This window comes from Pinus tabuliformis, chromosome 8 (assembly GCF_031772625.1).
Source record: "Pinus tabuliformis cultivar Carrire ecotype Pingquan chromosome 8, CPIR1, whole genome shotgun sequence".
In the NCBI taxonomy this organism is placed as follows: Eukaryota; Viridiplantae; Streptophyta; class Pinopsida; order Pinales; family Pinaceae; genus Pinus; species Pinus tabuliformis.
Window position 1 is genome coordinate 907,084,645 of NC_142294.1, and position 22,481 is coordinate 907,107,125.

At 39.9% G+C, this 22,481-nt stretch overlaps 1 protein-coding gene across 2 annotated transcripts in view; it reads right to left on the reverse strand.

Annotated features, from left to right (window-relative positions):
- Positions 1-5,644: 5,644 nt before the first annotated feature.
- The window catches only part of LOC149238474 (protein RBL-like), an 87,190-nt gene continuing 70,353 nt past the window's right edge, over positions 5,645-22,481 (reverse strand). The window contains exons 6-7 of one of the 2 annotated variants that reach the window (XM_089373042.1): positions 6,501-6,769; positions 5,645-6,257 (exon numbers count right to left, since the gene is read on the reverse strand). In XM_089373042.1, the coding sequence (XP_089229168.1) occupies positions 6,120-6,257; positions 6,501-6,769 (407 nt within the window). In that variant the 3' untranslated portion in view covers positions 5,645-6,119. The remainder of the gene's footprint in view (positions 6,258-6,500; positions 6,770-22,481) is intronic. The other variant, XM_089373043.1, reaches the window with a different exon arrangement.

Below are 22,481 nucleotides of genomic sequence, written 5' to 3' on the forward strand. Positions count from 1 at the left end.
TAGTAAGTACTATTCCATAAAGTGAAAAATTTAAGTTAGAAATCAAACATGTTTTCGTTATAAAATCAATTGTATCATAATTGTGCAAAGAGGCCTGCTCTACAACCCAGCGAGGGCAGACTGCAGTATTCATCCATCCTGTCAGTGAATCAACTGTATCATAATTGTGCAAAGATACCTGCTCTATAACCCAGTGAGGGGAGACTGCAGAATTCATCCATCCAGTCAATGACACTATATGGAATACAATATTGTAGCTCCCCAGCATATTAAAGCTGAAGTCAAAAGTGAGGAAATTGTACGTTACGAGTTTCTTATTATTACAAAGACATAATATTAGTAAGTACCATTCCATAAAGTGAAAAATTTAAGTTAAAAATCAAACATATTTTCGTTATAAAATCAATTGTATCATAATTGTGCAAAGAGGCCTGCTCTACAACCAAGTGAGGGCAGACTGCAGTATTCATCGATCCTGTCAGTGAATCAATTGTATCATAATTGTACAAAGAGACCTGATCTACAACCCAGAGGGGAGACTGCAGAATTCATCCATCCAGTCAGTAACACTATATGGAATACAATATAATGATTTATTCATATATTTAATAAATAATAATTAATTTGCAAATGTATATTAATCATTTTAAATCAATTAGATGCCAGCCTCACCTCAAATTTTTACAGTCAAAAAACCTTTAATCTCATAAGAAATGGTTCCTCTCAATAATGCAGTGTCAAGATAAATCCAATTTGATATCATTCTAAATAACTACAATAAAAATACAAGCAAAATTTAGAACCAAAAACCCAACCATAACAATCATATATAAACATGGAATACGAATAAATGGTTCCTCTCAATAATGCAGTGTCGAGATAATTCCAATTTGGTATCATTCTAAATAACTACAATAAAAATAAAAATCAATGTTACTTGGGAGCGGGAGCGGCATTTTCAGAAGCTCCCGGTTTGGGAGCGAATCCCGGAGAGATTTTTTAAAAAAATATATATATTTTATATTTTTTAATTTTTTATACATATATGTCAACAAAAACATGTGGAATGATGAATTAGATAAAAAATAAATAAATAAAAATAAATATATAGATTGATCATTGAACCATATCACATCAATCATCTAGAAGTTATAATCTTCATCAACCATGTCCACAAGTTAGTAACATACATATTACAACTGCAACATATTGAGTCTCGTGAATCATGATTCATCAAATTCAATCTTAAAGTTTCAACTTCAAGCTTTCAAAATTGAAAATTCAATATATAACATTTATCATCATTGATCACCAAAGTTGTACTTGTAAGCTAAGTTTAACCATTACAAGAAATAATATCTTAGATATTTCTAAGTTCTAACTTCTAACTGTTAACATGAAATGAAATGTTATAAAATGAAATATGAATAATGAAATGAAATGAAACAACTTTAGTCTTTCACGAAGCATCATATTCATAATTCACAATCATTACCAATGAGTTATAATTGCCAACTTGGCAACTTCAAACTTCAAACTTTCATTGTCACAGTCATATATTGTTTACAAAAAATATCATTATGATATGAAAGAGTCAAGAGTCAAGAGTCAAGGACTCAAGACTCAACAGTTATGAAAACTAATAGAAACTAGAAAAGACAAGTAAACTGTAAATCTACATGTGGCCCTTGCCACGAGAGTCTCTTGTATAAGCAAGTCATGGTGGTCTTCTAGGAGTCTCCCACACAGACCGACGACTAGAACTAGAAGGCACATGCCCTCCACGTGAGGGTGTAGATGGAGGTGGCGATAGAAAAGGAACAAAACTCGGAACTCGACCACTGCTACTGGATGGTGGAGGTGGCATGGCTACTGCAGCTGCTTCATCTTCATCCCTTATAAGTTCCTCTTCCAGTTCTTCAAGATGTATAGTGTCATCCTCCAAATTGTCATCCTCTGGGTGGTTGTCCTAAATTTTATATGTGGGATCCTCATAAGCCCGATCACAGTAATGACTCAACAACCTCAAGTTGTAGTGCACATAAACCAGCCTTTTGCCCAGTTTTCATTGAATCTGTTTCTTTTCACATTATGTATGAAGTTGTAGGTGCTCCAACACCTCTCTGTAGAAGAAGTATTTCCTGTGATAGAACTTTTTTTGCCAATTTTGGCAAAAGTCCCTAGCCGCCATATGTTTCCCACCATGTGAGAGAACCAAATCTGTCTCTGTCTTCCATTGCATGGAAGTTACCAAACAAACCAGTGCCACTGAAGTATCTGCATATTTCAAGGCGCACAGCTGCACATTCCTCCCTGTCGGGTATCAACTTTTCTAATGCTTCCAAATATCCTCTAGTTACCTCTGCATCTAAATGGGGTTTGGTCCTAATCCCACCCCCTGGTGCAGGTTGGCCCAACCAAGATGTATAGTATTTTGGCGCAAGGATATACGCCAAGCAATGTAGTGGAAGATTAAGTTTATTCCACCATACACACAATCGTGACTCAGTTTGTACAAGTCGGGATCTCTATTATGAACAATATCTTTTATTTGCCCCAACATGGTATCCATTTGCTCATACACCTCGCCAATCACTGATTTATTTGTATCTGCAAACCAAATCATGTGATAAATGGGCTTGCTGAAATCCAATACTTGCCTCACACTTGACCAAAACATACCATCAAGAGCGGCCTCCTCCACCAGTTCAAAACCTCGCCTGTCAGCTACATTTGTAGCCCTTTCCTTTAATACCTGCCAATGTGGACTTGATACCATGCTAGCCAATGACTCTCTTACTTTCAAAAGGCGCTTGAAGGTGAGGTAATAGCTACCAAATCTGGTCTTCGCAATCTTCAACAACTCCAATCTTGAGTGACTGCGGAAAAGGCCATGGGTATTGCTATGATTTGTAATAAATGTTATCATTTGTTTGTCTTTGTTGTACAAATCACCAATCCATTTGTATTGTGCATTTTTGTTCTTGACAACATCATGCATCAGAAGGTTCAATGTGTGAACCAAACACCTAGACCAAAATATGTTGGGGTATTTATCCTCAATAATTGCTCCTGCTGCCTTGTAATTAGGAGCATTATCAGTGATGACTTGGATGACATTGTATGGCCCAATACGGTCAATTGTTTCAAGTAATGCTTCTGCAATGTTGATGGCGGTCTTGAACTTGTCTGAGTAATCATATGCATTTAGAAAGATGGCACCACTAACAGACACAGCAAGAACACTTATCAATGGCTTGCCTTTTACATTTGTCCATCCATCAGATACAGTGGACACCCCATCATCAGTCCAACAACTTGTCATTCTATTCAAAGAATGTGATATTTTTGCTTTTTCATGATCAAGTCCAACGGTTCTTGCCTTGTCATACCCAAGGCTCTTGTATCCTTTAGGGGCATCATTTATGGCAAAAACCATTTCGTGCCAATAAGGTGAGCGAAGAACATTGAATGGTATCCCACATGCATAGAGAAACCTATAAACTTTTGAATCCACATCATTTCTACACCCCTCATCAAGGAAATCTGATATGGTTCTACGCCTTAACGTTGTTGACCCTGTGCCTCCATATCCACTGCCTTGAGAGGATGCTGAATGAGTTCTTTGTGCTTGTGATTGTGAGCTTGGTTCAAAGAAACCCCTTGATTTTTTAGATTTGTATTGGGCTTCCTCCTCTTCCCTTATATATTTGGCTCTATCTGTTGCTGACACAACAGCACAAGTTTTGATTCCTATTTGTTTATCTCCATCCCATGGCCTTTTCCCGCAGAGGTGTTTTCTGGCACGGGTGTATGAACTTGTGTAATTATTGTTGTAATGGGGGCAATGAAATTTAGTGGTTCCACCCCCTTTCCCTGCTTCAGGCCTGTTAACATATTTCCACAATGGGGTTTGGTCTTGTTTAGTTTTTTGAGAGTCATGTTCACCCTCCTCCAACTCCTCCTCACCAGGGTTTTCATCAAATCCACTTTCTCCAGCTTCTTCATCTCCCTCTTCATTTTGGCCCCTCCGTTTCCTACTCTCCAGCACCATAATAACCAGAAAAAGGACCAAGAAGACGAAAATGCCAAGAAATATAACCAAGTCCATGATGTTTGATATTTGTAGGCTTTTGAATCTGCAAAATTTAATGGGAATAGGAATGAGAAAATTAATTTAATTTATTTAGATTCATGATTTTTTTTACTAAATAAACTAAACTAAACTAAATTACTAAATTACTACCTAACTAAGGTTTAAAATACTAAATTGCTAAGTTACTAAACTCCTTGCAGGCTTGCTCCTTGCTCCTCGGCGCTCGCTCTTCGCTTCTCCTCGCTCCTTTGCTCAATCTCATTTGCTCTCCTCAACTCATTTAAGTCACAATGAAATATTTTTTTGCCCCCCGAGCCCTTTTAAAACAATTTTTTTTTTTAAATGAAAATTTTTCTTGGCATCCGCGGAAATTTTTTCGCGCAAATTGCTTCCGGCGTCGCGCGCGTCACTCTCGGAACGAAAATTAAAAGCTTGGGAGCGATCGGGAGTGATTGCTCTCGAGCTTTAATTTTTGCTCCGGGAACGACGGAGCGACGCTCCCGAACTCACTCCCAATTTTGACATGGAGCGGAAATTTTTTATCAGGAGCGCGCTTCCGCCCGGAGCGCGGATTGGGAGCAGGTTCGGGGGGGGGTGGGGTGCTCCCCCACAACTCTGATAAAAATACAAGCAATATTTAGAACCAAAAACCCAACCATAACAACCATATATAAACATGGAATACGAATATTTGAGTAGCAGTCCTTGCATTCATTTTAAATATTTCAAATATTGCATCAAGGTTTAATTTAATTCCCCATATATCTCACCGATAATTTCAACAATGCCCAATTTTATCATAATTAAAAGGATATCAAAAAAACACACGTCAAAAATGAGAACAAAGTAAATGGCAATTGGTGGATGATATGGAAATGCAAAGCCAATGTCGTAGAAAACCCAGTCAGTCATTTATATCCTTAGATTAAACAAAACCTGCGAAATGGCGTGAAATCTCTCCTTAAAATCCACATATACAAGAAAGGAGATGATGGAAATGCAGTGGAGGGAAAAGAAAACGAGGAAAAAGAAAGACCAAAGAGAGAAAATATGCACCGGCATTATTCTCAATACCCATTACATTACATTAAAACTTAATATTAGTTGACAACGTTGTTCAACGATTTTTATGGCTTTTCTTCAACTTTTTTTTCAAATGATTTTATATAGGTACGGAAACCTCCATGCTACAGTCCGGGCAATCATAGGAATCCTCTGTGAATATCAACAATGGGGCAAAGTGATGATCCTAGTCAGGAGCATGCAAAAGTCATGACTATCATTAAAGCATTGTCGAAGGTCTAATTAAAGAATGAAAATATTAAAGAGTAGATGAAAAGATTCAGATGAGAATCACAACACTAACCAATGCCCAAAGCATTAAATTTATGAAAGTGTTTCAGGAACATTTAACGGAAAGAATGCATTACTTAACCACTATGACAAAAAGTATGCCCATACTATATCGGCATTAGAAAACAAGCACAGACAATAGCCCATTTTGGAGTATTAACGCAAGAGATATCATAAGCAGAAAATTCTGAAATCTGGGAAAGCAAATTCCTTTTACTGTTTTTACCTCTTTAGTTACATAAATGACAGGAAGAACAAATTGCATTCCCTGTTAAATATGTATGGCATCCATGAAATGGCGATATGCTTGCTTCACTGAAGACAACGTGAAAGTTTGCATTGCCTTCCTGAGGTGATGAATATAAATTTATATTTACACTGCATGCACTTAATGGTGCCTGATTCAATCGAGACAAAGAACCCAATAAACAGCATCCCAGACACATGCCTTGTATAGGACGATATAAAAAATTGGCCTCAGCTTCAAATACAGGCTGTCAAATAACTTGAGAAAGTTGCAAGCAAATAATGATGTTTCCCAGCGCTATCTAAGAATTCGTCTTTGGAACCAGAGAACAGACAAGATTTCATAAAATTGGGATTTCCCATTTTATGTTCTACAGATATTCCGAGGCAAAAGAAAATCGTGGTCGAATACATGTACAAAATTTTATAGATATCTTCCATTTTCAAAGCCATTTGACTCACTTTCCGGGGAGCTTGATGAGTCACGTGTGTAGTTACACGGATGAAAAATCTTAAACCTCTGAAAGTCCTTGCCACCCTTTTGAGATAAGCTGGGAGCCTGCTGAAAAGAATCATTAAGGAAAATAAGCAGTCCACTGTATCATAAGAACATTTGGGAGGAAAAAGAAAAAATAATAACACTTCAACAAGAATATAAGCATGACATCAATTTTGTTAGGTCTTTCCTGTTTTCCACTATATTGTTACTTGCACAAACAAATCCTAAAAACGATTTATAAAACATAATGACCCACTGTCGATTTCTCTATTTATTTGGAAATTTTCTTTCCAAGATAGCAAATACCTCGTCCCCATTTCTGAAAGGCTCATCCCCAGTTCCAAAAGGCTCCCCCGCATCTGCTTTGGAGCCTGACTTTAGATTTGAACTAGAGTCCAACAATCCACCTTGAACCACATCAACCTTATTTGTGTTCATGAAATTAACTCCAGTCTTCCGCTTTGCCGTAGACCCATGCTTCTGAAAAGTTCTACGTCCCTTTTCAGCCTGCAACTCAGCTCCTTTCTCTGATAACTTGCGTTTTCGCTTGGCCCGTCCATTTAGACTCGGCTCCTCTGCAATGGTTTAAAAATGCTTGAGGAGTTAGTAATTAAACATAAGAGTAACTATCACAATACTACCCCATTAACATTGATAATAGCTCACCCTAAGACACTGACTTAACTTTTCACCCATGAAAATAGCAAACGGATTTTGAGAAATGCAGATTATAAATTTCACTTATATGTGATCTCACAAATCACAATCATAAGGCCTTGTGGACTGTTTATCTTCGGCAAAACCTATAAACTAATATGGCTCTCTTTATCTTCTATACACTGGATATGCTGAAGAAATAAATATGAAGGAAGAGAAACTGAAAGACTAAATGATTTATGATTCCTGGAAGTGCACAACATGGGATTGGCGTCTAATTTTAATTGACCTTTTAAACTCATGAATAATCTGGCAGTTACATCTCTTTTACATATAAGTAGCAGTTACACATTATACAATAGAATTACAAAATTTAACAAAGCACAATTATTCAGAATTCTTAACAAATATGAGCAATAAATTCTAATATCCTGGATAGAAGTACTCATCATTCTCTCCTTGTGGGAAAATTGTCCCAATTTTTTGTTATAGATAAGGTTATTGCTGCTTGTGGATAAAATCACCCCCATTGTCTCTTGTAAATTCTGCTCTATAAACACTGGTTTTTCCTTGTTCTTCATGCTAGCATGTTGTTGACGTTGAAAAGAATATGTAAGTTCATGTGGTGCAACTGGTTAAAGGATATTTTACATTTCAGACCCACCATTGTAAAATTGCTATTAATGCAATTTGAGAGGCATCATGTAATATACCTAATTACTATTATTTATAATATCTTTTTTACATAAAATTGTGTCCAATAAGGTAGTCATATATATTCATATATATATATATATATGAGACTCTGTGTGTGTCAATCTCCTCACCTACCTATCACCATACTTTTGTAGCTCTTATATTTGAATTTAGTCCTTTGGAGAATATGGCTTTGTGCATTTACCTATGAATGCATATGGCTCACCATGACTGCTGTAAGGTATGCCACAAGTAGCAACAGAGATTTGCCTGAACCACCAATTATAGTCACCCCACTTTTATCTTCTCTGTAGCCTTTTCCCCCTTTCCATAATTTTTTCACTGGACATCCACTAATATGAGCAAAATTGCAACACTGGAATGTAAATGCATAGAAAGAGGTGACATAACTTTACATGTATCTCGTACACTCATTTGTACTACGTATATGTAGTACAAAAAACCCACAATTTGAATGTAAATGCACAAGTGACATCCAAAGCTTTCATCACTCATGTCCTTCCAATAAAGCTAAACCCTGTATGAGAAGAACGTAGAAGCTATTATAAGTTACAATAAGAAATATAGAACATTGCCACTTGGCACCTACTAATTCTCATCATTTCCCCACCGCTTAGAGGAAATTGTTCCCAATTTCTGTTGTAGTTTGAGAACACCTCTACCAATGAAGTATAAAATGATCCTTGGGCCTTGGGTAGTTGAGGTCTTTGTATGTACCCATGTCCCTGCTAAAAATGAAGTGGAAGAACACTCTGCTAAAGGGAACATGTTAATTTTAGATAACAATGGTATGTTTTATGCTTTGCAACAATTACTTCAATGTGCTTTTATTAGCCCAATGATAATTTCCAATTTAGTTTTCCAATAGCAATCACATTAACCATTAATCACATTGACAGTGACTGCAGATAGAACATAAACAATAAATGCAGAGGACAAGCCAAGACAAGAGAACATCAATGCTAGGGAAAAACCCCAAGATGGGGAAAACCCTTGATCAATTCTTCTTATTATAAATATCAAATGTTCAACACAGAGAGAGTACAATAATATAAAGTCAAATTCAAAATTGACTTGCCAAATCATTGTCCAAAACAGCCCTGTCAAAACAGCAGTATTCTGCTTCCTGTCAACAGCAGTCAAACAGCCCTAACCAGAGAGTCAATGGTGATCAACGCAGCAGCACAGTCCTCTTGGAGCTCAGTCAAATCCACTCAAATTCAGCCTTCCTTTCTGGTCAAAGTCAGCCCAAAACAGTCAGGAAAACAGTAATCAAAATCAGTCAAACTGATGTCAGCCCCGCGGTCAACGCAGGTAAAAGTGACCAGAAATTCCCGGTTTCTGTGCCAATCAGTGTGTCCTGCCCAAACAGAAAGATGTCCAAAAGATCGAACTGAATTCTGCCCATAAAGTCAAAGTCAACACTGGTCAATGCTGGTCAAAGTTGCAGACAGCTTCAGATTTTCGGCCTCCTGAAATTCGTCCTCCTTTCTGCCACGTGTGAAAAGAACAGCTGCCCAATGAGGTGTACAAGCCAATCAGATGAGGAGAGAGAAGAATGTGTTGTGTGATGATGATCCAAATGAAGGTGCAGGTCTCTCTTATGTATATGAGTCGATGAGGATCAAAAAGCACGTCTGTTGGGCTTCACTTCAAAAACACATTTCTCCTTGTTCAAATTTAGTGATCTTTAGGTCAGTTTTGGTCCTCTCGAAATGAAGAATTCAATGCAATAATTATCTCCATCAAATGAGCTGTCCAAAGTGGAATTTGGCCCTAGTTGCCAAATTTAACAGAACAGTCTTATAAAAAAAAGTCATTGGAGAACCTCCCTGCTCAAGAACAAAACTAGTAGAAGATTGTAAAGGATGGGAAGGGGGAGCACCAATGCAAAATATTGTGTGTTTTTTTGTAGAAGAAAAATGAATAGGAGTAACTACACAAGTAACATAGTACACAAAAGGATTGAACTCATTTCCATGGATGAGGCGTGTGGAACCAAGAGTTGAATGAATCTTTGTCCAAAGAAAGATGATAAGATCGAAAATTGCATGGTACATAAAACCATCCCTGCTTAAGTGGGAAGCCCCAGTGAGATGTCTATTGTGAGCAACTCCAAATGGATAAAAAGTGTCTAAGATCAATCGAGGGCAAAAAGCCCCAAAAGAACAATGTGGAGACAAATTCGAGATGATTCTCCAACACCAATGGATCACCATGTAATGGAGTTGGAAAAGTCCAATGCATCTCTAAAGTGTGAGCAACTTGAAAAACTAGTAGTGAAGTATATTCATGTCCATAATAGGCACAAAAATGGACTGCAGTTGAGGTTGCCTTGGCTCATGCGATTCTTCAATGTTTGTGTCAGATGGTTCTATGACAATCTCTTAGGTTCTTGAAAAACATCTTAATATGCATGTTCAAAATGTAGCGAGTAAAGGTCTTCTAGATTGTGCCTTACCAATGAAGACCTTGATTTGTCTCTCTCAGTATGAGTGCGAGCTCATGAGTTAGACCTTAGTTAGGATGAGTTTATTTCCAATTTATTGGAATAATCATCAAGATGGCGTGCATAGAGTTTGAGCTTCAGTTAAGTGGAGTCTTCATCAATTTCACTATAGAACGAGGCGACAGTTACAAGTTCAATTAGAGCGAGTTAGTCTTCAGTCTTGATTGAAGGGAGAATGAGCTAATACTTCGAGTGTTGATTGGAGACAGAATCAATTGGACTCTCAATTAACTCGTCAATCAGAACTCGAGTTTCTAAATTGAGCTAGGCCCCTTGCATGATCGAATTGGGTCTATAAAGAGGAGGACGAAGGCACAAGAAATCATAAGTTTTGTACAAAAGGTTTGTGAGACAAGACAGTTCAAGAGTTTGTGAGAGCATCTTTGATTGTGGAGAGCGCAGAACTTGTGTCCTAAGAAATAGGAGATCACAAATGCGCTAGAATTTAGGAGATTGATGGTGTGCAGTTTTGAAAAGTTAGTGTCCTAAGAAATAGGATGCAGGAAGTGCGCAAGGAAATAGGACTTGCGCTAAGAAATAGAAGTCGGACTTGCGCTAGGAAATAGGGGATTTGCGCAAGGAAATAGGGTTGTTAAGTGCACAAGGAAAGAGCAGGATCAAGCAAGAGGAAGGGTCCGTCAAGGAGGCAGCAAGGGAACAATTGCGTGCTAGAGGGCCGAGATCAAGCAGTGATCAAGGCAAGCCGAGATCAATTGTAGCAGTTGAGATTTGTGAGAAGAAGAAAAATGCTTTCTCGAAGAGACAGATTGCTTTGTAATAGATCCAATTGCTCAATAATAATCAATAAAATACACATCAAGGAAGCAGGTTCTCCTTTTTGGGTTTCCTGAGAAAACAAGTGTGTCAATTTGTGTGAATGTGTTTTTATCTTTGTTGTTTTATTCCGCAGCTTCTAATTTGTTAAGAAACTTTGTATCTTGGTGAAAGTAAATTTGGTTTCAGCATTCAGTTGCCTAGTTTTCAGTAATTCACTGAGTAATTGCAAAGTTTCGTGGAAATTTAACATGGTATTAAAGCAGAGATCAGCATAAAGACCAGCACCAAATTGATCTGTCACAAATTAAGCAAGATGCTTGCGCTAGAGTTTGAAGAGCAGTATCTTTCAATAGTAGCATGGCGTTCCAAGGACTAAGGTTAGATCATAGTTTAGAGGGATCCTCAAACTACTACTCATGGAAGGAGTGGATCTCAGTGGTGTTGGAAGATAATGGGTTGCTAGAATTTGTAAAGAGCCAGATAGCTCCACCTCAAGATGCGCAATCGTTGATCCAACATAACAAGAATGACATCAAGGCAAGAAGGATCATTTTAGAGTGTTGGGTTGTGTTATATTCTTTCCACGACTAGCCCCAAAGGATAAAATAACAAAGTTGGATAGTAAATCTAAAAAGTGCATCTTTATTGGGTATAAGGATTGTTTAAAAGGCTATAAGCTTTGGAACCCAGTGACAAGGAAGGTTGTATACAGCCAAGATGTGGTGTTTAGAGAAGTGAAAAATGTTATTAAACATGAAGTTCCATCAAAGGAACCTGAGAAGATAGAATTTGATCTAAAGGAGGAAGAATCAGACTCTACAGCAAAAGAGGAATCAGAAGATGAGGAGCCACAAACTTCGGTTGTGAGAATATCAGTTCAAGAAAGGCAGCCAGAATAGTATAGTCCATTTGCTTCCTGTTCAAATTTTGCTTTATCTATTACTGATGATGATCCCAGAACCATGAAAGAAGCAGTAGATTCAGAAAATGGAAAACTCTGGAAAGAGGCCATGGTTGATGAAATGGCATCTTTGCAGAAAAATGAGGCATGGGATCTGGTGGAGTTGTCAGCTGGAAGGAAACCCATTGGCAGCAAATGGGTGTTCAAGAAGAAGACAAATGCAGAACGAAAGGTGGAGAAATACAAAGCTCGGTTGGTAGCAAAAGGTTATTCCCAAGTGTCGAGAATTGATTTTGGTGATATTTTTCTCTCGTTGCCAAGGTAGCTTCTATTAGATTACTTTTATCCGTTGTTGTTGCTTTTGATTTTGAGGTAGAGCAAATGGATATGAAGACAACATTTCTTCACGTGAATCTGGAAGAAGAGATCTACATGAAGGAACCTGAAAGCTTTGCAGTGAAGAGTAAGAAAGAACCGGTATGCAAGTTAAAAAAGGCTTTGTATGGATTAATACAGTCACCAAGGATGTGGTATCAAAAATTTGATACATTTATACGAGGACTTGGCTTTACCAGAAGCAAAACAGATCACTGTGTGTATTTTAAATTAATTGGTAACCGTGTTATTTATCTGGTCTTGTATGTGGATGATATGTTGTTGGTTGGAAATGACAAAGAAATTATCCAAGATTTGAAGACCCAATTGTCCTCCAAATTCAACATGAAAGATTTTGGTGCTGCAAACTATATTTTGAGTATGGAAATTAAAAGAGATAGGGCAAAGAGGAAACTCTAGTTAAACCAGAGGAAGTATGTCAAGACAATACTGCAGAAGTTTAATATGCAGGATAGTAAACCAGTGAAGATTCCTATTCCTATAGGTGTAAAGCTATCTACTGAACAGTGTCCCAAGACACATGAAGAGGAAGAAGACATGTCCCGTGTTCCATATGCAAGTGCAGTGGGTAGCCTGATGTATGCGATGGTCTGTACTAGACCATACATAGCACATGCAGTGGGAGTATTGAGTAGGTTTATGTCAAAACCAGGGAAGGAGCATTGGATAGCGGTGAAGCAGGTTTTCAGATATTTGCGTGGCACTAGTGATTATGGTTTGTGCTACCAAGAAAGACTAGGATTGGACAGAGTTTTGAATATCCGTGGCTTTGTTGATGCAAACTGGGCTAGAGATCTGGATCAGAGAAGATCTACAAGTGGATATGTGTTTAACCTATTTGGGGGTGCAGTCAGTTGGATGAGAAAGAAACAATATGTAGTGGTACTATCAACTACAGAGGCAGAATACATGGTAGCCACTCATGCAAGCAAGGAAGCAGTTTGGGTGCAGAGATTGTGTTCAAGTGTGGGGTTAGTACATGGAGCTATAAGGATAGACTATGATAGCCAAAGTGCAATTTTCTTGGCAAAGACCCCTGCTTATCATTCAAAGACAAAGCACATTGATGTTCAGTGTCACTTTGTGAGGGATATGATAAAAGACAAAAAGGTGTTACTGGTAAAAGTGGACACTTTGAAGAATATTGCAGATGCATTGACAAAATATGTGAGCTCTGAGAAGTTCTCTTGGTGTAGAGAAGCAATGGGCGTTGCAGGGCTAGATAAATGACTAAGCTCTCCTCCGGCCCCCTATGGAAAGAAAACAACAAGTGGGAAAATGTTGGGTTGTGTTATATTCTTTCCACGACTAGCCCTAGTAGAGGGGCGGTAGAGCCCCTCTTTTGTTGGGCAATGCACAGCAGGGGAGTCACGGGGGGGGCATGCCCTCCTGTACGGGGGGTTTGAGGGGGGCAGTTCGGCCCCCTCTACGAGATCCGGAACAGCGCCTCAAGAAAAAAAAAATTGGACCTGATATCACCCCAAGAAACTCTCCTAGGTTGTACATCAGATATGCTCATGAACATTACAAACTCAACAAAAATGTTGGAAAATGGTGGATGAATAGAAGAAATGATGCATATTCAAGCCAGATAACCACTTCTACTATGCTTAACCCCAGACATGGGTGAACACCCCCAGACTACAAGGCTTTAGACCACCAATTACTCACAGTTTGAGGATTTAGTGGAAATGGAGAATGTTGATCACACCAGCAGATGCACAGGACCCTGTGATGGCCAGCTGCAACCAGTTAAAAGGTCTGTAAATCTATTTCTTAATGCACAGATAGGATGACAGCTCTCTGGCATTAAAACAACAGAAACCTGCATACACATTCAATAATACTAACTAGATTCTAACACAGAGGTGGGATGACAGCCCCTCTAATGCTAAACATCAAGAGCACATGAATAAATGCATAACAGGCACAGCCTGGAACAAAAAAGAAGTGGAAAGTGAACAATTAACAGCAAAAGAAGCTTGCATTAGCTGTAAATGAAGACCAGACGCTACAAGTATCACAGTAGTTACAGTCTCCAGAAGTTGAACCTTACATCAAGATAACATTCATCAACCCGATTACATCTTGTTTCTTGGTATATATGGAGTTTGTTTACGAAACTGCTCTGCTGCTCTATGCGTGGAGGGGTCATAATGGACCACCAACCACATTTACAATCAAATATAGGTCTCTGCTGCAAACTGTGTTTTAATGAACAAAATCAGCCTTTCTAGTACTCCGATGTCCTTCTTGAGCAGACGGAGTACCGTATGGGACAAAAAACTCCATAACTGGTAAATGAATTCAACTACTCGAAGCAGTACTTTCCTTCCCTAGCCGTGTTGTCTCTTGAACGAGGTAGTTGAAGACTTAACTGTGAAGAGCGCTGGTGGGTGTTTTCCTTCTTCCCTCGGATGCACGGGACAGACTAAAAACACGACAACTGCATGGGGAATGAATGGAGGGCAGGAAATGAATATTGGTCGTCGGATGCAACTAACGGAGGTCTACGATCTCATGGCGGGAGGCGATGGGAAGACGTGGGGCGGAGCACTATGAACCGTCGAATCACATATACGGACGGCCGAGATTATTTGACAGGGAGGAATGGAGGGATGGATGATCGAGAGATCGAGGGTCGTCGGATCTTTCGCGGGCAAATCTGACGGCTGACGGGCGGCTAACAAGCGCAGGAGATAACGCGCGAGGGTCGTACAGGATAGCGGTAAGCGGTTTCCCCGCACCGCTCACGAGAAAAGTAAAACAGTGCGAACAACGCATATGGATTTCCAAATGAATTAATTAATCATGAGCAAGCTAAAGCTCAATAATAATACAAAGATATTTACAATAATAGAAACATCAAGTTTCTATGTAGAATATGGAAACAATCAGTTTCATCTAAGAAACTGCTAAAAGAATAAAAATAGCAACAGCTAAAAGAATGAGCATTAAATACTAAATAGGAATATTCTAATACCCTCCCTTAATGCTCAATCTATTTACAACACCAATAGACCCTCGGAATTTTACAAATTTATCAGGACCAAGAGGCTTGGTGAAAATGTCTGCAGGCTGCTCTGTTGTGGGAACATATTGCAACTGAACTGAGCCGTCTTCAACAAGCTGGCGAATGTAGTGGCAATGAGTTTCCACATGCTTTGTTCGTTCATGAAAGACTGGATTCTTGGCAAGTTTGAGCACTCCCTGATTATCACAAAACAAAGAAGTAGGCCCTGTCTGGGAAACATGCATATCTGCAAGCATACGTCGAAGCCAAACTGCCTCACAGGATGCCTTAACTGCTCCCCGATACTCTGCTTCTGTTGAGGAGAGAGCCACTGCCTGTTGCTTCTTACTAGTCCAAGTAACAGCACCGAATCCTAGACTAAACACATACCCAGCTGTAGATTTACGGTCATCAACCGAACCGGCCCAGTCAGAATCAGTGTAACCACTGAGTATAGGATTGGAACCTCGAGTGTATAGGAGGCCATAATCAGAAGTGCCACGCACATATCGTAGCACACGCTTTGCTGCTATCCAATGATCAGCTTTAGGAGCTGACATGAAGCGGGAAATGTAGCTTACTGCAAAACTGATGTCAGGTCTGGTAGCAGTAAGATAGATGAGACTGCCCACTAATTGCCTGAATAAAGTTTCATCCACAAGGGGAGAGGATGACTGTGCTGAAAGTTTGAGCCCTGGTTCCATAGGAGTCGTGGCCGGTTTGCAATCCTGCATTCTGAACCTTTCCACAAGATTTTTGGCATACTTGGACTGAGAGAGAAAGATCTGATTTTCCGTCTGCCAAACTTCAACCCCCAACAGTAATGAAGGAGTCCCAAGTCTGTCATCTCAAAAGTTCTGCATAAATCTTGTTTGATCCCATGGATCAAATGTGCAGAGCTGCCAGTAATGATAAGGTCATCCACATAGATAACCACAAACAAGATATCATCACCAGTATGCTTGATATACAGGTTTGCATCAGATGGGCTCCACTGAAAACCCTGATCTGTCAGGTACTGATCAATTTTCATGTACCAAGCCCGAGGAGCTTGTTTAAATCCATAGATTGCTTTAACTAACCGACACACTTTCTGTTCTTGACCAGCAACCTTGAATCCTCGAGGCTGCGTCATGTAGATTTCTTCTTGGAGATCACCATTTAGGAAAGCACTCTTTACATCCATCTGATGAACTTTCCAATTGAACTGAGCTGCTAGGGCAAGGACAAGCCTAATGGTACTCATCTTGGCTGTAGGAGCAAAAGTCTCCTCATAGTCGATACCTTCCTTCTGTGAGAACCCTCGAGCCACAAGACGAGCTTTATACTTGTCTATGGTTCCATCAGCTTTGTATTTCACTTTATACACCCATTTGCAGCCTATGGGCTTTTTCCCTGCAGGAAGATCAGAAAGCGTCCATGTGTGATTCTTCTGAAGACTCTGGAATTCGGCTTCCATAGCCTGTTCCCACTCAGATGTACCCTTAGCCTCTGAATAGGTTTGAGGCTCAAAAATACTGTGTAGGTTAGCCATAAGAGCAAAATTCACTGTAGACTGTTGTCTGTTCTTATGTCTAGAAGTTCTACATTCAAGGAGCTCATCATCCCGGAGATCACCAATGGTTTTAGCCCACCATTTAGGCCGAAGAGTAGAAGAACCAATATCAGGAGTAGAGGAACCAATATCAGGAGGAGGTGGAGAAGACTCAAGAGCAATAGGGGCAGCAAGAGGAGGGTTATTTTCTGGAGGAAGCTCAGATAGAGTATTATCAAATACTGATGCTACATCATCCCTCCCATCAGGTGGACCGACCGGAAGAAGAACACTGTGAGGCTGATCCTCAGAATACTGCTCAGAAGAAGAAGACTGAAAGAATCCTTTGTCTTCATCAAATACTACATCCCGACTGAAGCTAAGAGGCTATATCTATCAGCCTATAGGCCTTGTGATGATCACTGTACCCTGTCATCATGAGTTTCGGGCTTTTGGAATCCAACTTAGAGCGCTTAGCCGCTGGAATCCAAACATATGCAACTGAGCCAAATACTTTGAGATGACTGATCTTAGGCTTACGGCCAGACCAAACCTCTTCAGGAGTCTTCCCTGTAACAGCCTGAGTAGGTGATCGGTTAAGAAGGTAAACAGCAGTAAATACTGCTTCAGCCCAGAATTTGTTTGGAACACTCCTGTGTTGTAACATGGAACGAGCCATTTCAACAACCGTGCGGTTGCGACGCTCGACAACACTGTTCTGCTGAGGAGTGTAGGGGGTGGTTAATTGACGTTTGATGCCATGAATATCACAGAAGTTGGCAAAAGCTGAAGAACAAAATTCCCCCCCATTGTCGGTCCTAAGAGTCATGATGTTATAGCCAGACTTTTTTTCAACTAAGTTTTTAAACTTCTGAAAAGTACTAAGTGCATCAGATTTATTTTTTAGAAAATACACCCACATCTTTCTACTGAAATCATCTACAATAAGTAAAAAATATTTGCAAGCAGTGATAGACGCTGTATTCATAGGACCACAAATATCAGCATGAAGTAACTGGAGTACCTTAGATGCGCGCCAAGATTCTCCATTCTTGAATGAAGACCGATGTTGCTTTCCCGCTTGACAGGCGCCGCATACCCCCAACTGCTGAGTCTGAATATCAGGTAATCCTGACACAAGTCCCTCCCGAGAAAGCTAAGAGAGATACTGCATATTTAGATGCCCATATCGCTGATGCCATAGAGTACTGATGGGAGAGACACGGGCTGCTAGAGCCACTTCTGGAGAGTCACCGGTGTCAAGTAGCCTGTATAGACCATGGTCCTCTAGGCCAACAGCAACTGTAAGACTAGTCTCCCTGTCAATAATGGAGCACTTGTGCGCACTGAATACTACGTCAAGCTGAGGAGAATTTCTCATAATCTGGCTGACAGACAGCAGATTAATTTCCATACCAGGAACATAGTATACATTCAGAAAGATGAGTGTGCGCCCACCAGACTGGATTTGAACTGTACCTCTGCCAACTACTGTGTACTTTTCACCTCCGCCAAATACCACGGAATCACTGAAAGGTGAAAAATCAATAAACCAGTCACGCCTGTGAGAAAAATGGCGTGATGCACCAGAATCAATATACCAGGCAGAGGACGGAACATGATCTGAAGACCTTTTAGCCATAAAGGCGTAAAAGGCAGAATCTGTCTGTTCGGAATGTTCTGTCAGATTGGTGAGTGATGCCATTTGAATGTTTCCCAAAGTAAATTAAAAAAAATCTGGCACAAATTTCAATGTAGATACCCACTGATCTTGGTGCAATAAAGATAAGCAAAGCAGAATTTGATCTGCGAAACAGGTTCAGGAAAATATATATATATATATCACTTACCCAGCAAAAATCTCCACAGAAAAATGAGCGCTATATTTTGAACCAGCAAAAAAAAAATTCTGGGTGGCTATCTTTCTAGATAGGGCGAAACTCCAACGTCTGATTTTTCAGCAGATAACTTAATTCATGCAACCAAGAAACAGCATAATGACCAATACGGGAGAAGAGTTTGACCAATACGTGGGCTGAAATGTGGAACCACGTGAGCCGCACAGCACGTATACACGTTTTTGAATAGACCCACGCTGCACGCGGGGAGAATATTGCCTGGACACCGCCACGAAAGAAGCAACAATTCACCGTAATAAATTATAGCCTAAGAGATTATGTAATTTTGTTGTGACGGGATGACTTATCCCTTGCCTGTTAGACGGAAATATAACGAACACGGGACTGGAGACCACAGTGATTGCCAAAGGTATAACTTGAACCCACTTATGTATGTTGCTTTGAGCCGAGGGATACAAACACTGAACCACGTTTCTGTCTGTCAGAGACACAACAGCGAACACCAGAACAGCAAAACCAGCTGCCAGAAAATCCTCAGCGGCTTCGATCTTCGTTTACCTTGCTGCGATTTACCTTGCTGCCACCAATCTGCACTTTGCTGAAGATTAAACGTAATTTTCTAAGAGGCTGAGACTTTTACCATTGACGAAGTTCGACCATCGACTGGTGCTCGGATCCGCCACGAGAGTCGAGCCAATGTCCAAGATGCGTGGTCAATTCTCACTGCAAAAAAAAACTGATTGACCACGTGACGTGCAGAGGGCTCGTAGCAGGGGACACGGTCAATGAAGAAATGTCCAAAGAACGACGGTAAATATCGTAAATAGCTTCCTTATCGAGGAGAACGGCCACATCGGTGTGTTCCTATGAGGACAAGACAGAGACGCCGGAATTAGAACAAGACGTCCAATCTCCTACATCTGCCGGCACCACAAACCCATCAATTTCTGTGTCCGCTGGCCGTTTATTGAATTCGCTGAACCATTTGAAATTTGAACAGAGCCGAGAGCTCCCCAGATGCAGCTTCCAACGACCACTTGCTACGTCCTCAACTACTCAGCTACTCAGAATCCATTTCTGTATCGAGATAGACGACTGTAAGCTTTTATCACAGTGAGCAAAGCCGAGGCTAAGACTCAGTGAAGGCTACCTGGCTTACAGAGGGCTCGACCTTAGAAAGGATTGAAAGAAAGAATTCAAGAGATTAGAAGCGTTCTTTGCAAATGGATACGCTAACCCTTAAAAAAAATTCGAATGTGGCCACTATAACCAAAATCCAGACCCCTAAAGAGCAATTTCGAAATGAAACAGAATTTTTCAAACAGTGAAAAATTATTCCGAAAGAAACCTGTGCTCTGATACCATAAAACAGTGCGAACAACGCATATGGATTTCCAAATGAATTAATTAATCATGAGCAAGCTAAAGCTCAATAATAATACAGAGATATTTACAATAATAGAAACATTAAGTTTCTATGTAGAATATGGAAACAATTAGTTTCATCTAAGAAACTGCTAAAAGAATAAAAATAGCAACAGCTAAAAGAATGAGCATTAAATACTAAATAGGAATATTCTAATAAAAAGGTGGTAAACGTACAGGGTGGGCGGGATACCATTCAAACGTTGACGCGTGGGGGACGTGACTCACGGGAAACCGCTTTCCGTGCTAACTATCGTGCGCGTATGTTACGGGAGTGGGGGCTGCGAACGCCGTCAGATCTTGCGGCAGGCGATTGGACGGCAGAGAACAAGCATGTGGGTTATGGGCGCGTGGGACAGTGGGACCGTCAGATCAGGGGATGTGCGGTCGGACGGTGGGGATTAAGGCGAAGGGTTGATCGGATGGCGCGAAGCTTATATGCACGAGTTTTTAAATGGAATAAAGTGAAAAAGGCTTGCGAAAGTGTTTGGACGGGTTATCGGGGTTTTATAATGTTAAAACAAAAAACACCCGCGAGCCGAGGAAAACGGATATGGTTTATGGAGAACTTTTAGAGGAAAATAGAGGAAAATCGGGGTGGCGGGAGTTATAAGGGTATACAGCAAACCAAGGTGAAAGGATGAAATAAACTGTTGTGAGCTCCCTCCTTGTAAAGACAAACGGCCACGGTAGTCATTTGGTCCTCCAAACACAAAAATGCATAGCGGAGCTAACACTGGCTCCTTCTGGGGATGAGATCCTCCCTGTGAGGTCTCAAGAACCTGCAGATCAACGCCTTTCCAGTTGAAAGCAAACTTAACCAAAAATTCCTAGTGTTCCATTGGGCATAAAGTCTACTTTGCCTACACAAAATTGATAAAAACAAAATATTTACAACTTTTAAGGCCAAAGACCTTAAACAACATAATTCTTCAAAAAACGCCCATTAACTGGGCCATCAAAAACTGCTTCTCCTCCCATACTTTTCAATATGACGATATTGTTCCCTTGAATCTGTAAAATGATGAAAGGGCCTGTCCAGAAAGCATCAAACTTCCCATGATTGCCTTTCTTTTCTTTTAATGCATCCCACTTCAAAACCAAGTCACCAACCTGAAAATTATTTGTTTTTGCCTTCTTGTCAAAGGCTTCCTTGATCTTTCTCTGATGTGCTGCAGCCTTTTCAACCAGCGGTTCTCTAATTTGATGTACCTCTGCTAAATCAGTGATCCTTTTTGCCATTTCTTCTTCCTTGTTCTACTCTTCTTGAAGGAATTTTGCCACAGGGAGAGTTAGCTGAATTGGGAATACAACTTTAGTACCATATACCAGCCTGAAAGGAGAATTACCTGTGGATTTCTTAATGGTCACTCTGTCAGCCCACGGTGCATACTTGAGCTTTGAATCCCAATTCTTTTTGTTGTCCTCTAACGGCTTCTTAATTATCCTTATCAGGCTTTTATTAGAGGATTCTGCTAGACCATTACCTTGAGGATAGTATGAGGTGGAATGAACAAGTTTAATACCCATTGAATCACACATTTCCACCAATTCCTTTGCCATGAAGGCTGTTATATTATCTGTGACAACCAAATCTGCTAAAGATATTCTCTGTCAAAAACTTCATGACCACATTATGATCAGCCTTCCTGGTAGGAATTGCCTCAATCCACTTGGTAAAATAATCAGTGGCTACTAATATCCATCTATGCTAGCCACTGGAATGTGGATTGATTTCTCCAATGAAATCGAAGCCCCACTACTGAAAAGGTCCTTTTGCAAGAATTGGTTTTAAGGGCAAGGACTTCAACTGTTGTTTTCCTTCAAATCTTTGGCACCTGTCACAGGATTTAACAAACAAAGACACATCAGAAAATAAAGTGGGCCAATAGTACCCAGCTCTGAGAATCTTATGGGTAGTGGTTTTCCAATAATGGTGTCCTCCACACATGCTGGAATGAAATTGCTGCATAACTTCTTTTGACTGTTCATTGTCCAGACACCTCAAAAGCATTCCAGATGGATCCCTCCAATGGAGCAGATTCTCAATAATGCAATATTTAGCTGCCCTAAGCTTTATAGTCCTAGCTTGACTTTGAGTAAGATCTGAAGGGATTTCTAGCTTCAACAAAAAATTAATTATTGCAGAATACCAATCACAGGAAGCTAGATTTTCAGCCACTAACTGCTTTCTGTGTGGTTCAGTTGTTTCTTCTTCTTCTTCTTGACCATTTTCTGCAATTGTGCACAGGAAATCCATATCTAAAGATCTGCAATTTTCCTCAGCCAACAATCTAGCAAGACCCTAAACTCTGACAAGTTTGGTAGCTTTAATTCTATATTAAATTCAATCAGCTTTGCAATCCATTTAGCCCTTGTTCCATCAACGTCAGGTTGTGTCAAGACATCTTTTATTGCAGCAGAGCGTACATATGCAATTATCTTAGAATGCAGAATATATACTCTGAAAGCCTTCAAGGATTTGATAAAGAGCATATG